Source organism: Sebastes umbrosus, chromosome 9 (genome assembly GCF_015220745.1).
Source record: "Sebastes umbrosus isolate fSebUmb1 chromosome 9, fSebUmb1.pri, whole genome shotgun sequence".
NCBI classification, from domain to species: domain Eukaryota; kingdom Metazoa; phylum Chordata; class Actinopteri; order Perciformes; family Sebastidae; genus Sebastes; species Sebastes umbrosus.
The window spans coordinates 26,639,311-26,656,285 of record NC_051277.1 but is presented as its reverse complement, the minus strand read 5'-3'; the positions used below and the strand labels follow the sequence as shown (position 1 = coordinate 26,656,285).

The following is a 16,975-nucleotide window of genomic DNA, read 5'->3' as shown; positions in this document are numbered from 1 at the left end:
ACCAGTGTGCTTTTCACAATTTTTGTTCATTTTTCAGAGACCAATAGATTATGTGTAACTAGTTTAGCATGAATGGCGAAAATACTAAATTAATTTACTGTACTTTAAAAACACTTTTAAAAATTAAACATCCCCCTTTTATTCTGAAGGCCAGCCGCCCATGGAGGAAGTTGTATTGTTGGAACGCACCTCTCACTGCGCTAGCGCTAGAAAGCCTTCCGCCGATATGAGCAGCACGTAGAGCGCTCACAGTGGCAGAGCACGCTGGAGACGTAGTGCTGCAACTGGCATCATTGTGGCTCCGGGCATGCGACGGCATGGCTGCGTTCACATGGTGCGGACGGAGCCAAAATGTCTACCCAGCACGTATTTTGCCTACGGTAAACTCCAGGGAACCTGTGCTAAGACGGTTTACTACTACAGCTACCATATCATTTATATATGTACAGACAGTGCAGTGGATGTGGTTCCACCTTTTCTAATGGGTGGGTTATATTCATCGATATAATGACAGTTTTAGGTGGTAGCCTAGTGCCTACTGATGAAGTACAGCCGGGGTTTGCTCAGCGCGGAGTAATACAACGGGGCACATATGTAGGCTGATTTGAGGAAGTACTCTAGTGTAAGCTAGACCTACAATAAATACGTGTGGTGCATATGAGATGTAGAGCAACTGTAAGTTTTGAATATGTTTTTTTTTTATACTTTATTTTTTCCCTTTTTTCAAGGTTGTTTTCATATATGCAATTTACAGTTCGTAATTACAATAGTTTATAAACCAATTTTTAAGTAGATGAGCTTATAGACAAACTCATTAAGTACACTAGAGAAAACAACTTCAACATTCAAAATTGAAATAAAATTAAGAAAATAAATAATAACAATAATAATGATAAAAAGAAAGAATAGAGTTAAAACAAAACAAAAAAAACACGCATAACAAAAACAAACAAACAATAATAATACAAAAATATGAGACTAATGATAAATTAAATCAACAAATAAGTTAATAGAAAATAAAAAGGGGGGAGGGGAGAGCGCAAATATATAGTTATATCATTTACATGGGCACACACATGCATCCTCCTTCACGTCAGGTCACCTCCAAGCATATGTATATGTGCATGCGTGTTAACCCATGTAACTATATTTTTTCCTTCTGTTAGACTCAATCTCTTCTCAAAAACATCCATACATTTTCTTAACTCTTCTTAGGTTATGTTCGTGTAGCATAAAATGCTCTGTTTTTTCAATTGCGTTTGTGGAGCCAGTGGATGGCCAGCAGACTATTTCAGGTAAAGGTGTACGTTAAAAGGTGGTTCAGGTCATATAGGAACTGAAAACTGATATTTCATATTTCTACTACTTCTGTTTATTACAGTGATGGAAAAGCAAACAAGTGCACCCCATGTGCTCACCTGCAGCTCTCCCTCTTGTGCACATAGAAATATAAAATAAAAATTTCTTCTTCCTAAACTCATAAACATAACACTTATCCATATAGGAATACATAACAGATAGATTACACCGAAACTAATTACAAAGTGGAATTTTGATTCAGTCAGAAAAACCTGAGCAGTAACTACCATTACACCATCAGTACACATTTGTCAAATAAACTTGAGATACTGTATAAGTAAATAAACCCTGCAAACACTGCTATGTTTATATGAACTCTGCAGGTCAAAATATAGCAGATTACAGCAGGACATCTATGCATTCATCATGAATTTATTTAAGCTCACATTTATATTTAAAAAAGACATATAAAAAATAATGGAATCCCTATATTTTCAAGCAAATGATTGAGCCACTTATAGTAAAAAGCTAAGTAAACCATCCCTAATGAATATCTGTATTCATAGACAGTCAGCATCTATAATGTTTGATCAATTGATGCTATGGAGCACTGTTGGCTGCAGGAACTCTTCACAAAGGGATCAATTTACTCATTTCACAGCGTATACAGTTATGGTATACAGCAGTCTTTTTAGGCTTGTAGTGAGGCATTTGTCACTGGTTATGTATGTCAGCCTATTATACTACAATAGGCATACTGTATTCTAACAGGCTGTACATGTGAATGTTTTCATAGTTGTTCTTTTGCTCCTATGAAATGTGTGGACCGTCAGATGAAGCAAAAAAAGTTGGGTTGTGTTTACCAGTTAAATAAATATCAGATGTTACGTTTTTAGGTTTTTAAAGCTTGGGCCTCTCCTGAAATCTTCACATCTTCCGTATCGTCCTCCATCTAGACTCAATGTTACTTTTGCACTCGGGGTTGGAACACATAGCATTTACTACATTACACTTGTGGTAGCAGTATATGAGTATAGCATATTGCAGTAAAAGATCTAAGATTTTACACAGGGACGGTTCCCTACACAGACTTTAAAGGACTGTTAGCAACATTTAGAGAACATTTCCAAGCCGCATGTTTTTTTTTTTTAATTAATTAATTTTTTTAGTATTCATTTTCTAGGGTTGTCCCAAATACCACTTTTTGGGCTTTGAAGCTTCGGTGAGAAATATTCGAAGCTTCGCAGCGCGACGCAGCAGGCTGACATGTTCTTCTGTCTGTCTGTCTCCATTTCTCCCGTTTTAGTGCCCAGGACTACAGTACACACACACACACTTCCACACACAACAAACAGCAATGTCCGTCTGAGAATAACTAATAATAATTAATGTTGAATATGAATAATATTGTGGGATTATTGCTTATTGCATGGGCTATTTGGGGATTTATGTTATTATTACATACTTATATATAAAAAATTAAAAAAGCGAAGCATTCGAATACTGATTTGGAGGTCAATTACCATGGCAACGGTCGAAGTTTTGAAGCATCAAAGCATTTGGGTAAGCTCTACATTTTTCCAACAAATATACAAAACTCCTTCCCTCCTATTTCCCTCATTCCTATACTTTATATATATATATATAGAGAGAGAGAGAGAGAGAGAGGTAACATGTTTAACCTAGTATTACAGTATTGTATTATCTGCAGTGGCTGGAACCGAAATGGGGACCTTGCAGTTCGTGGTTCGTGGTTGGCATCTACATATATACAGGGCTCAGAGTGCAGCTGAGCCTGTAGGTGCAGTTGATGCTCACAAGGCAGAGCGGGTAGCCCACCAATCGGAAGGTCGGTGGTTTGATCCCCGGCTCCTCCAATCCACATGTCTAATCGCCTTGAGAAAGACTTAACCCCAAATTGCCCCTGAAGGTTGTGCCATAGTATGTATGCGTGTATGTGTGTGTGTGTGTGTGTGTGTGTGTGTGTTTGGATTAGATCCTGATGGTTAGGTTGGCACCTTGACGCCTCTGCCATCAGTGTATGAATGTGTGTGTGTGAATGGGTGAATGCTGACATGTAGTGTAAAGCGCTTTGAGTGGTCAGAAGACTAGAAAGGCGCTATATACTGTAAATGCCATTTAAACTGACATAATGGCTGCATACTCTAAAACGGACAAATGCAGGGGACAAATTCATAGCTGTGCAGATGTGTAAGATGTAATTTGCTCTTTAGGATGTGAGTTGACAGTGATGCATGTCTGACAGTGTAAAAGCTGAGCCTGACAAACTGAGTCAGATGTACCAACTGACTACTGAACAACAGATACTCTCTGAGGAAACACCGTGGCCGGTCCTTTGGGGCCACCTTCTGGCCACACTTCACATTTTTGCCTCAACACTTCTCCAACCAACAATTATGTTTTCTGGTTGTCCTGACATTACAGCCTCCCAGCGAGCTTGGTGGACATTGTTAACATTGTTTTATTTCAACAACATTCATCCTTATTACTACTCAATCACATGTTAATAACTTGACATGTATCACACAGATGTCCAATAGAACCCAGTAGACTTTTGATCAGCTCAATTACATCACCTTTAGCCTTTCATCCATCCTATATAGGCCCACGTGATCTGCTGTCAAATAGCCCACTGCTGTACAGTTATGCACGTGCCCAGCACCAACGCACAAACCCACTCCACAGAGTTGTTGTTATAAGGGGGGAAAGCCCTGAAATCAATGCCTCCACAGGATGGCAGTATGAGTCTGAATGTGCCTTCTTTTAAGTGTGTGTGTGTGTGTGTGTGTTCCTGCGTGTGCGTGAATCTGCGTGGGAGTTCCTCGTTTCGCCATTCCAGGGTGTTGCCAGCTGCAAGGCAATAATGCTCAGAGGCTTCCTGGAGAGAGAGGCAGAGAGCCTGCATGCAAGCCTGTCCTGTCCTCTCTCCTAGGCGAACCTCTCACCTCCAGAGTTTACACACACACACACACACCCTCCTCAGAATCAGAATCAGAATCAGAATCTTGTTTATATTGTATATTGGTAGAAATTCAATTTTTGTATTCTTATTTTATTCTAACGTTTTTATCTATTCTTTTGTTATTATACTGTTTGACTTGCACCAACAAAACCAAAGCAAATTCCTAGTGTAAACCTCTTACACCTGGCAATAAACACCATTCTGATTCTCATTCTGATTCTGGTGTAAGAGGTATACACTAGGAATTTGCTTTGGTTTTGTTGGTGCAAGTTAAACAGTATAATAACAAAAAGAATAGATCAAAACGTTAGAATAAAATAAGAATACAAAAATAGAAATTCTACCACTATACTATACCCTACACCACCACCACCACCAGCTACATCAGCACCCCCCCCCCCCCCCCCCCTCCCCCCTCAAATAACAAATTGGGGGATCCAAGCATGCCTCAGCAGCAGTAGTTCTAGGTACCCGCCTATCCTCCCCCAAAGTCACCCCAGGCGCAGCAGCAGCAGCAGGCTTCCCCCGTCCAGGAGAGCGCGGAGGAGACTCCACCGAGTGATGCCACTACTGCAGCAGCAGGAGAAGCACCCAGCAGCAGCAGCAGCAGCCACAACGCACACATCCTCCAAGCCTGGCGGAGGACCCGACACCACAGTCTCGGCCCTTGACAAGAAGAGAGAGAGAGAGAGAGAGAGCCCTCCCTTCCTCCCCCTTCTCCCACCCATCCCGAGGATGTCCGATTGCAACGCAAGTCCCTCCGACCGGGTGATCAAAAGTACGCATGCAAGATCCTGCTGCACGGCCAGTGACACCTCCATCCATCCTGTGCCAATCATTTATTTTTTTTAAGTTTGCATCCCTGTCGTTGCACCACGTTTTGTTTTGAGTCCATCCCTTTTTTTATTATTATTATGATTATTATAGCACCATAATAAAAGCAGGCTCACCATGCATGTGCTTCTGAACCTTTTTTAGAGGAGGATGGGAGGGGGTGATGGAGATGGAGGGGGAGAAGGGGGTGGGTAGGGGGTATCCAGTAGAGATACGCCATAATCAGGGTCTTCCCTCGTTATTCTATTAGAATTCACCCCCTCACCGAGGCATTACCCCATTCTCTATCAGGAGGAGGAGGGGATGTCTCTTCCTCCTCCTCTCCTCTAGGTATAGACGGAGCTATTGTGCGCCACCCTCTGCCTGCATGAGCTCCGTTTTTACGCGCTCCACTCCTAGCGGTGGTTTCGCGTTACTGAATAATAATACCCCTACAGAGAGACACACAGTGTGTGATAGAGAGAGGGAGGAAAAAAGCAGGGAGGGAGAGAGAGAGAGAGAGAGAGAGAGAGAGAGAGAGATGAGCATCTTGTTCCAATGAAACACCAAGCAGTGTGACGATGACAGCGAAAGGCAGACATAAAGGTAAATACATGTTGTAGCTGTGGCGATCTCTTTGGTGTGTTGTGGTGATGATGTGGTGATGAAGGTGTCACGGGATGCATGGAGGCGAGGAGAGAGAGAGGAGAGAGGGAGGGAGGGTATAGTAAGATGCTATATGGAGGGACTTGTCAGAGGAGGATTTTGTGGCTTTCTGTCTTTGTGTTCGTTTACTGGAGTAGTAGTGGCGCCCAGATGTTGGATGTATACCAACCGATAGGTGCATGGCCTATATTCTTTTTTTTGTGCTAAAAATCGGAGCCAAAGTCAGGTGATCGAATGGTTTATGTGCAGGTAGGGTGGCAACTTTCCCAGGCCGAGTGCGCACCTATAGACAGTTTTTTATTATAAGGCCTATAATTAGATGGAATCAGCCTGCTGTTCGCTGCCGGTGACGTTTAAAAAAACCACGAGCGCACATGATGGATTCGACGTTTTTCTCATTAAGGCCCATGAATGTCAGCTGGTGGTGATGGTGCTTCTCCTGTGCGTATTCCTCCACGTCTCCGTCTCCGGAAAGGTCTTCCCCCCCCACACCTCTTCTCGTTTGGTGTCAAAGAAGAGATGGAGAGTTTAGGTGGGATGCTGCCCGACGATGATTACGCATATACCGCCCTATAATGATGTTATTGCATCACTGGATTATGGAATATTTAATGTGTTTATGAGATGTTTCTGCTTTTTTTTTTACGCTTGGGTGACTATATATATGTCGAAGTGAGGATGGGGGGGGGCTCCTTGTGATTGTGTGTGATTCTGCACAGATTGTCGTGCTCATCGGGTCACAACAAGGCTGAGCGTGGCAGAGGCACTTCCACGCACGCAGGCACAGACTGTCACATGCGACGATCCGCCTGGCTGTGCCGTGCCGTGCTGTGCTGTGCTTGTGCTGTGCTGTGCTGTCTCTCTCTCCCACTGGCTCCCCTTAATACACTCTCAAGGTCTCTCTGCCGGAAGAAGCGGAGCTGACAGTTGGATGCGTCGGCTCGGGCATGCCCCGGTATTCCGTGCGTGCGTGCGTCGATCGTGCTTGGAAGAAGAAGAAGGGGGTGGGCTGGGGGGGCTCTTGCAGTTTTTGCACGTAGGGACTTGAGGAGGACTGCATGTGCATATGCCTTTACAGTGTGGCTGTGTGTGTGTAACTGTGGATGCAGTTGTGCAGGGGCGGTGCGAAGAAATGTGGATCCCCTGAACCAAATGAACACTGAGCCCCCCCTCCACCCCCACCACCAAATCCATCCATTAGTTATCAGTAGCTTTCCTTCACATGTGTATTTTTACTGTTTGCATGCGTGTTGCAATGCAGCTGGGCCACCGGAGCTCAGCTGCCTCCACACTGGAACAAACTATATCCTCATGCATCATCCATCACACACATACACTCATATAAATGCACCTTCCGTAACAAACATGCAGCAAAACAACACAGCCATTCATCAGCGAGGTGAGAATGATTTAGTGTGTACAGAGCCGGAGAGCGACGGAGGCATCAGTCAAAGAGACGTCACTTCTGGCGGATGGACTGCGCTCGGTAGTTCCCCCACACGTTATGGATTTTGGCGGAGAGAGGCAGAGAGAGAGAGAGAAGTGCACAGCGATGGAGCCCAAAGGACGAAGCATAGCTACAGAGAGGAATGGCCAGAGAGTGTGGGGGCGAGGTGAGGGAGAGAGGGAAGGAGAGAATGTGACAAGGCCACGGAGGAGGTGAAGGAGCTGGAGCGAGAAAAAGAGAGGCACAGAGGGATAGAGAGAGAGAGAGAGAGAGAGAGAGCGAGAGAGCGAGAGAGAGAGAGAGAGAGAGAGAGAGAGAGAGAAACAGAAAAAAAAGAGAAAGACAAGGGAAGTAGTGTTTCACACTGCTCAGTAGCAGGACAGCATCCTCTGACTTAACCAATGGACTACTTCTCACACCCTTTTTTGATTCACTTACTATGCAAACGCGTCTGTGTGTGTGTGAAGAACAAGCCGAGACAAAATGTGAGAATGTGACTCTTGCATAAAAGTTTAGTTGAGTAACTTTAAAGTGGTCTCTCCGGCCAACAGTCTGTTCGCATGAAAAGGCGTATAAATGCCACAATACTGTGCAAGGCGGTGAGTTGTGCTGGACGCCCCCTGATTTGCATAAAGTAGCCTAGACCTCAACTTTATGCAAATGAGGAGCAACCAACGTGGCGCCCCGTCTCTCGAATGGCGCCGCCACGCTACCAGAATGCATTGCACAGCTGCTTACATAGACAATGAATGGGAAACGTGGAAAGGATAGAGGCTGTGGACATGTACCATCATGGTGGGGCGGTGGATGTGCCCAACAAACACCGGACTTTTAACCAGGAGGCCTGTGTTTGAGACTGTTGCTGACCGCTATTTTGTTTTGTAAGTTATGTTAGTAACATTGTCACATGTTTTTTGTCGACGTTTGTGACGTATTTCCCATAGTTGTTTCTGTTTTACTTAGTTTACTTACTTATTTTAAGCCCAATCATGACATTTTCCTTTACCCTAACTAAGTGGTTTTCTTGCCTGAACCTAAGTTAGTAGTTTTCTGCGGACGTTTGCATGACGTACAAATGACATGCGAAAAGCAGCGTACAAATGATACGTCAAAATGCTAAAATGCGTACTCATGACACACGGAATGTAATGTTGTGGTATTTATACGCCTTCCCGTGAGACCGGAATGCCGCCAAATATTGCCTTTATTGTTCACAGCAAGGCAGGCTAGAGTGGAAGAGGATATTTTACGATATTTTGTAGAAACACAGTCTAAGCTCTGTTACTGCCGCCTCATGCCAGACCCATAACTGTCATGTGACATCATACTATCAGTCTTGTTGTACCAGCATTCACTGGTGACGAAAGGTCAACCTGTACCCATGAGTCAATAGCAAGGAATCTCCTGTGTGCAAAATTTGGACTTATTGGATAATAGACATAATACATACATTGCTAACATGGAGGCTGGTACAGTAGCTCGGCAGGGCTTTAATCTCCCAGTCGATTTCCTAGAATCCTGAGGTGACTGTCGAAGCAGGGCACAGATAGACCTGCTGAAGCACACACCTTGTGCTGAAAAGCTACATTGACAAAAAAGCGAATCAATGGCAGTATTGAAGATCAATTAAATGTGTTACACTCTGCCCGTGGTTACCCCTTTAGCAGCAAACATAGGGGAAATGGATGGACTTCTGTGAGGTTGTTCTGTGTATTAAATACCGCACAATAGCAACATATGATACTTCTGGCCTAATGCTTGATTCTTTAACATGAAAACACAAACACAATGTGCATTACAAATTATGTGTAATGCATAACTTCACACCGAACAGCTTCTACCTTTGCAAAGTATACTCATACAACGGTTCAAATAATATCTTAAGAAAAGTTATTCCTCATTTTTCGTGTGTTCTCCTACGAATGTCCAGCAACACGTGTCAATTTCCACTTGTTACATGCATAATCTTTTCAAAATAAACGTCCGTGTTCACAGGAAACAACTACGTTAGTTTTCGGCAACAAAACAACTTAGTTAGGTTTAGGAAAAGATCATGGTGTGGGTTAAAATAACTTTGGTTAAGTTAAGTCGCCTCCTGTGAGAAAGTTCTGTATTTTTTCCACCCTGACCTCCTCCGTAGGCGGCGTTTGTCGCTCTTCATACTTCCTGGTTTACGATTATGTGGATGAATAGATTTCGTGGGATATATTCAAATTACAGTGCATTACTTTTCGCAGCTATAACTACAAACTGTGTATGAGAACAGCCTGGCCTTAGACCTTTTTCATGGCAGAAGCACAGGTGTAATTAACAACACCAATGATGGCTGCACTCCATATATCTGCTAGTTTCAGGTTTCCTGGCGTTGTGCATGCTGGCTCACTGTCATGGCTTACTGGGACACTTAACTTAGAACTTACATGCTGTGGAAAAGGTCTATTGGCAGTGTTATGCAGGACTGGTCCATGACAAGCTCTATCAAATAAAAGCATCAAGCATTTCGTGGTTACAGCTTCATCGTTGTAAATTTAATACCCAAGACAAGCAATTTTGTGACATCACTTTGGGGAGCTAATGATGGACACCTATTGTCTTTTTTATATTATAGGATATATGGGAAACAAATCACACTGGATACAGAAGCCCATCAGAAGGTGGAGAAAAAACAATTGAAACATAGATACAAGTTTTCCAAGGATGAACTCCCCGTGTATGTGAATGTGTGGACAAAATATTCAAAATATCTTTGAATATATTTCAATCCAATTGCCCCTTCTCACGGCGGACTAGTTCAACACAGGTGTGACTAATAACATCAATCATGGCTGTGTTCCATTTAGGCGTTCCAGTGTCGTGGGCCCTGCTAATGTGCATGCTGGCTCACTGACACAGCCTGCTGGTTCACCTAAATGGAATATCATTAATGTTATTAGTTACCTGTACGTTTCCTGCCATGATAAGTCAAACTGCATAGTGTGAGAAAGCTATACATACATTTACAATCTCGAAAATGAAAATATAGTTGAATTAACACGTTTCTGACTGAACATTATGAGCTTCATTAAGATAGAATTTATTTACATCTGATTTCACAGGTGTTGCTGATAAAACTGCAAACTCAGTGGATGATGGCTGTAATGGCACTTCAATTATCACTTATCACGCGCATGTAAATGAAATCTAACTGCATTTGTTTACCATTATCTGAGGTATGAAAAGGAACATTTTAGTAATCCAAAATTGGTATTGTGTTCAATACATCTTTTTCTGTTAAAGACAAGGTACACCTAATCCACAAAAGTGGACTATACTGTTTGTGCTGTCTTCATCCATTTAACAATTCAGGAGAGTTTAAAACAAACCATCCAGCCTCAGACTTGTTGATTTTGGGACATTATCTGTCATGTGATATCTTAGCATACGGTGTGTGTGCTAGCCTAGCATAATGCAGGACAGAGCTAAGAGGGATAGTTTGGCTGCCAAGTGTCTTATCATAGTTTGGTATCATGCCAATGCACTAAACTGCCTGATAATAAAGTTAAGATAGAGATTGATCATTTCAAATGTCTCCTCAGATGCAATCATATCCTCAAATAGCAAGCTTTCATTATTAGAATCCCTCGTTGAAACCAAAGGCCCATGCAGCTCCCTCTCCTCACACTAAGAAAGTAGTCCCCATTAAAGCTGCAGTTGGCAACTTTGAGCAAATATGATAAAAAGTTATTTTGATAAAACAGTCACTATATCCTGACAGTAGTGCATAAGACGGATAATCTGTGAAAACAATCATGTTCCTCTGTGTTGTCCTAGTGCTCCTAATGGCATTTGCAAGATTTCAACATGCCTGAAGGAAAACAACCAATCAGAGCCGAGCTGTCTTTACAGCAGCTTCCAATCACTGCTCGCGAAACTCACAAACTCCGATCAAATTGTCAAACTAGGCAGCGCGATCAAATATGAAACAATATTCTGTTACTGTTATGCCTACAATTTCTCACCTCAAAGGTTTTCAGAAACATCTTGTTGTGTACTGTTTAGCTGTAAAAAGAGAAACTTTGTGACTCAGCCGGTGGGCGGTGATTGGTTTTGGCTCGGCTGTTTTTCAACATAGCGGCCGAGTCTCAAACTTTCTCATTTTACAGATTAACAGTAACCTACGAGATGTTTCTAAAAACACGTGAGGCGAGAAATAGGCAATACAGTGACAGTATCTTGATTCATATTTGATCAGCGCTGCCTAGTTATAGAGGTAGAGGTAGCGATTCGATGTGAAGGTGATATTTATCGATTGTAAATCGTGACCTTTAAAACATTTCAATGAACGTGTGAAGAATATTCACCAAAGCTGAACGGAGCTATATCCAATATGCACACATGCATGTATGCACTCATGCCTGCACACACACATGCACATGCACAAGCTCGCACGCACGCACACGCACACACACACACACGCACACATCACCTCTGGCAAGGCTTGGGGCACACTGGGCATATTTCCTTTTAGTGTAACATGCTGTCCCATTCCCTCATAGTTCCCTCAGAGTCCTGTGTGAGCTCTCTCTCTGTGTGTGTGTGTGTGTGTTTGTGTTTGTGTGTGTGTGTGTGTGTGTTGGATTTCGGTGTTATCCTTTTGAGCCAGGGGTCCCACCTTGACAGGTCTCCGTGTGCCCTTTGGGGGGGGTGGCAGGGCAAGGGCTATTTATAGAGAAGGTACTCCAGAGAGAGAGAGAGAGAGAAAGGGATTGTCTAATGAGGACAGGCTGTTAGGGGATGGGCCGTTGTTTCTGTTCGTGTGTGTGTGTGTGTGTGTGTGTGTGTACACAGATGGTCCTTCATGTGTGTAGTGTGCATTAATTGAACGACTTCAAACGCATCTTTAGTCCCCCCCCCCCACACACACACACCACCACCACCACCACCACCTTCAAAGACCCATGGATCTACGTTAGCTGATCTGGGTCAAAGATGGTAGATAAACACAGACACACACATTCATACACACACTATATATGCATGCGAACAGTCATATCTCTCCTCTCTCATACACCCCAATTCTTGCTCTCCCTCTCTTCTCATTCGCTCTACTCATTCTTTCCTCCCTCCTTCATTTATTCATGCAGAGACGGGCATCGGGGATGAACCGATCTGGGAAGATGGTGTGTGTGATCACTCTAGATGAGGTCCTGTAGAGGGCAACACATCTAACATATGAGTACACAAACATACGGGCATGCCATTAGTTGTGGTCGATGCCGCTGGATGAGCACCAGACAAATACAGTCTGCAGAGTAATGAATTGATTCATAGCAGGCACAGTAGTAATGAATTGATCCATTGCTTGCATGTAGCACATACAGTAGATATAGGCTGTTTATACTGTGCCTCTGTAATTACTTTGTATGTACCCCTTTTACAATGTGCATTATTGCAGTTTAACCTCTGGCACCAAAGATGATTTCCTTTTCAATGATCTGACGAGAGGAGCACATGTTTGTGTTGTTCTATACCCATTTAGTCATATTTGCAACATTCGGAGGACGGACACAAATGAGGACAGATGGATCATGGGTGACTTCTACAGTCATTTCTGCAATCTGTCTGTCCTCGCTTGCTGTCACTTCCTCCCATCCTGCACCAGCCCCTCTTCATTGTGAATGGTGTTCCTGTGTTATTAAAACTGATGGACTATCCCCATAATTAACTTTAGCCATTAGGGAGGATGCACACAATAACAAGATGATTCTGATCAGATTCTGCTCCAGTTAGGCTATTAGGCCAGCCCAAACAAATTTAGGAGATTTGGTTGAAAGCTATGTCATAGATTTTCTCTCAGGCGGGGAGCCTTGCTGCGCTGTGATGTGGAGATTTTTTGGCTGAGCTGGCACCTTTTGGCGCTTAATAAATTCCACACTGGGGAGTTCAGAGCTTTGGAGAGTGGGCCAGAAGACAAAAACAGTACATTAGGAAGAAGCTAAAAATGCTTTCACCTCTTTGCACATCTTAAAACCCCTCGGTCCAGCTCACCGCGCACGCACGCCATGCATCGTGTGATTGGTTGCGTCATGTGAAAAGGGTAGTTCTGTTTTCACTCTGCTTGATTTCATCATCTGTACGTACTGTCAGAGAGTAAAGTTCCATCACAAGGTTGAAACACATGACAAAGTGTTAAAAAGGCCTAAGTGCAGCATTTGAGAGAAATACTATCCTCGATCACTTTACTCAAGAAGTGTGGCATTCATGGTCTGAGCTTACTGTGCACCAAACACTGCTGATATTTGTGTAGGAGAAATGATTTGGAACTCACTCTCACACTGTTTTATCACTTTCTATCCAGTATTTCATGTATTTATTTATAACGACAGCACACATTGATGAACATTTCTGACTGCATACAGTATGTCAGTGTTAGTCAGCTGGCTAATTTTCAACTGCAGTCCTTTAGCAAGACCGTCTGAAGCCAAACCATGTGGTTTTCACACTGCTCAGAATGGACGAGTGGATCGTAATTCATCAGTTAAATGTGCTAAATGTGAGATTGGGAGCATTTATATTCCATCCGTACGGCTCTCAATATGGCGACAGCTGAGCCGGCGGTTCCTAGCTAGCAGTGCTAACAGCGCTTACAGTGAAAACAAAGGCAACACTGCTGACAGAGCTAGCCTCAGTGTTAACCTGAGGGTGGGTGCTACGTTTCCGCGTCGGTGCTGTCAGACGGGATGGCGTTATCAGCTGTAGCCGCCTTATGAGAGCAGTGCAGAGCAGCGGGCCGTGAGCTAGCCAGTGGGGCACGCTCACATAAACGAACATGCACTAAAAAGCAGGCGCGGTCTGCCTGGCTAATTTATGTAAACAAAAGCAAGGAGAAGCTCGGATTACAACACACAGAAGGATAGTGACTTCCTTCTCTGCTCAGGTAGACATTACCCCTTTATGGTTTTACATAGCAAATAGTTCTTTCATGCTATATTAATGCTTTGGATATTGTATAGAGCACCTTTAACCTTAGTTATTACCTATTATCCATTAGCTATTAGCTACGCCTTGATGATTTTTAGTGCAAGTTAACCCTTATCTTTTGTTTCCAGTTGCTGCAAAATATATAGTATTATATTATTGGTAGCACTTCCCTACTTCTCACCATCAGCTGATGAAATGCTTTCATGGTGCGTAGTGTTAGCGTAGCGTCCATGCCATTTGCCATTTGGTCCTCCCGACAGGTGGGTCTGTATGTGAATACTTTAGCTTGAGAACCGCTTGTCACCTTTACACTGTTTTATTTTAATGTAGTGTCATAGGCTAAATGTATTGGAATTCATCCTTTAACAAAGACTAGATTATTATTATTATGCTCAAAATCTATATTTAGGTAAAGTACTACAGTAGTGATCTGTCTTATACACAGACAGGGAGACACTCTGTTAGTGCCTGCTTGAGTGTGTGCATCAATCTAGCAGGATTAAATGGCCCATTAGTGGCTGTGGATGTTTTTAAGGTGATAGGTCAACCACTGCTCATATGTATGTTGACCAAAACGTTAGGAGCTATTCTGTGACACGTTATTGACTTACCAGCCCTTGGACTTTTTTCTAATGTCTTGGTTTGACTGGTAGTTTGCTAAGATCAGGCTAAGTTATGTGAGATTTTGTGTAACAGTACTGTAATGCTCTCTGAAAAAACTAGACAAGAATATCAGAATGAGCTAAATAAAAAAAGTTTTAAAATATTAATATGCAACAATGCATCTCTGTGTAGCATGATAATATCACCATACAGTCAATGATGAAAACTGATCCAAAAGTTTTCTAGGCTTGGTGGATGAGGTGGCTTTCTCCACAGTAAACCCCCGCTGCTCGTTTTCTCGCTGCATAGCCTGCGTCAGCGCTCGTGCAGCAAGAAACTACCCAGACTTGTGATAGATCTCCGGTCTCACACAACGACTGTACTGTAAGGAGGCTGGTTACACCAGACCACTTGAAACTACTCAACGTTTTGAATCGTCATAGGGTGCAATTTGTTCTGACTGCAGAAGCACAAGAACAAAATGTGTGCAGAGTCTGTTCTTGTTGTCATCTCAAAATGACACATAATGATCCTTTTGACGGGAATGAAAGCGTTTCCTCTCTTTAAGGGGATAAAGCCATGATCCTTTGTGCATGTGAGTCAAGCATCACGACACGTTCAATTTAGTCCCTGAAATTTCTAGACGTCCTTTGTCATAAAAGTGTTGATAATGAAAACTCTACAGGCCTATTCTGATTTGACAGAACTGAATGTGAATTTAACTCAACCCCAAGCCCCACAGGGTTTAAAACCTTTTTGATTTACTTCATGCTTTTTAGGAGTTCTGTTTGCCAAATGTTCCTTTCTCACTTTCCCATGCAAGACTTAAAATGTACTTATCAGTGAAGTCCTTTACAAAATGGATAAATTACGAAGGTTTTAGAAAGAAACTGCAGGATAAAAGCTCAATTAACATAGATGTAAAAGAAAAAGATGCCACCTTTTTATATGAGGTCAGTGTAGTGTGTGTGTCCCTTTGTAATTATTGATTTTTAGCCACGCTAGCAGCATGTCTGGCCACTTCACCCAGACGGAAATATTTCAACTTTTGGATGGATTGCCATGAAATTTGGTAAAGACATTAATGATGCCCAGGGGATGAATCCTAATTACTTTGATGATCTGCCTGACATTTCCTCTAGCGCCACCATTAGGTCAAAATTTTGATTTGTCCAATACTTTGGCTTATGTCCAAACACCTGCTAAACTAATGACAGTCCCATCAGCCTCAGCTGTACTTTGTGTTTAGTGCTAATTTGCAAATGTTAGCATACTAATACACAAAACCATAGACTGTATATAAAGATGGGCGACATAACAGCTCCCCAAATATGACCTTGATTTCCCCCTTGTGGCTGGCTGCAGTGTAGGTCATATGGTGCCTTCAAATGGGGTCGTGTTTACCGTGTTCACGAGAAGAGTCCATATGAACGTCCTCCTCTTGTGGTATTCACAACCTCGTGAGTGGAAAGTTTCTGAAAGCTCCGAGTTCACGAGTTGTGGCGTGTTTGTTGACATTATCAGAAATGGCGAAGGCCATGGAAGGTAATTTTTTGGTGCATATTAAATTAATATATTGTAATTTTAATCATATATTGTTTTTCCTCATAATTTTATAATAGGTCTGAGGAAAATGTTGTTAGCCTCTGTGGCTTCTAGACGCCGATAGTAAACGTTAATATTGTTGTTGCTTAGCAGCGGTGTTCTCAGGACTTAATCACTTGAACGCCAAGCATGTCGTGTACAGGACTTCCCATGTTGTAAACACAAGCTCACGAGTTTCATTTAAAGGCACCAATAAACCCCTCCCCCCCCATATTAGCTGATGGGACATGGGCCAAACTAAAAAGTCAAAGTACAGGTCAAATACTTTTTTCCCTAAGCTGGTTTCTGTCATTTTAGGTAGTTCTTATCACGCTGTCTAGTTCAAGTGTTTATTTTTCTGATAAGTTTGATTTTAATCAGTTATTTGATGCTATAAAAAGGGGCAGAGACATCATGATTGACAGCTGCTCTGAGTGAAGTAGTCGCAGTCGGAGGCTCGGTAATTGTATGAGAGAGGAAATGTAACTTTAACTTTCCATAATTGTCACAAGTCTATGTAGTAGAACATGTATCAATTTGATCATAAATGTAGTTATAGAGATATTATGGATAGTTGTTGTGTCTAACGTAGCAGCTAGGTGGCTCTTGCTATCAAGCTG

The 16,975-nt window shown here is 42.6% G+C and overlaps 1 protein-coding gene across 4 annotated transcripts in view; it reads left to right on the top strand.

Moving 5' to 3' along the window:
• Positions 1-4,627: 4,627 nt before the first annotated feature.
• ppp3cb (protein phosphatase 3, catalytic subunit, beta isozyme) overlaps positions 4,628-16,975 on the top strand; it is a 40,308-nt gene continuing 27,960 nt past the window's right edge. Inside the window, exon 1 of one of the 4 annotated variants that reach the window (XM_037779923.1) lies at positions 4,628-5,060. In XM_037779923.1, the coding sequence (XP_037635851.1) occupies positions 4,844-5,060 (217 nt within the window). In that variant the 5' untranslated portion in view covers positions 4,628-4,843. Of the gene's footprint in view, positions 5,061-5,553; positions 5,702-5,873; positions 6,294-16,975 lie in introns of those variants that run through there. The other 3 variants (XM_037779922.1, XM_037779925.1, XM_037779924.1) reach the window with 3 other exon arrangements.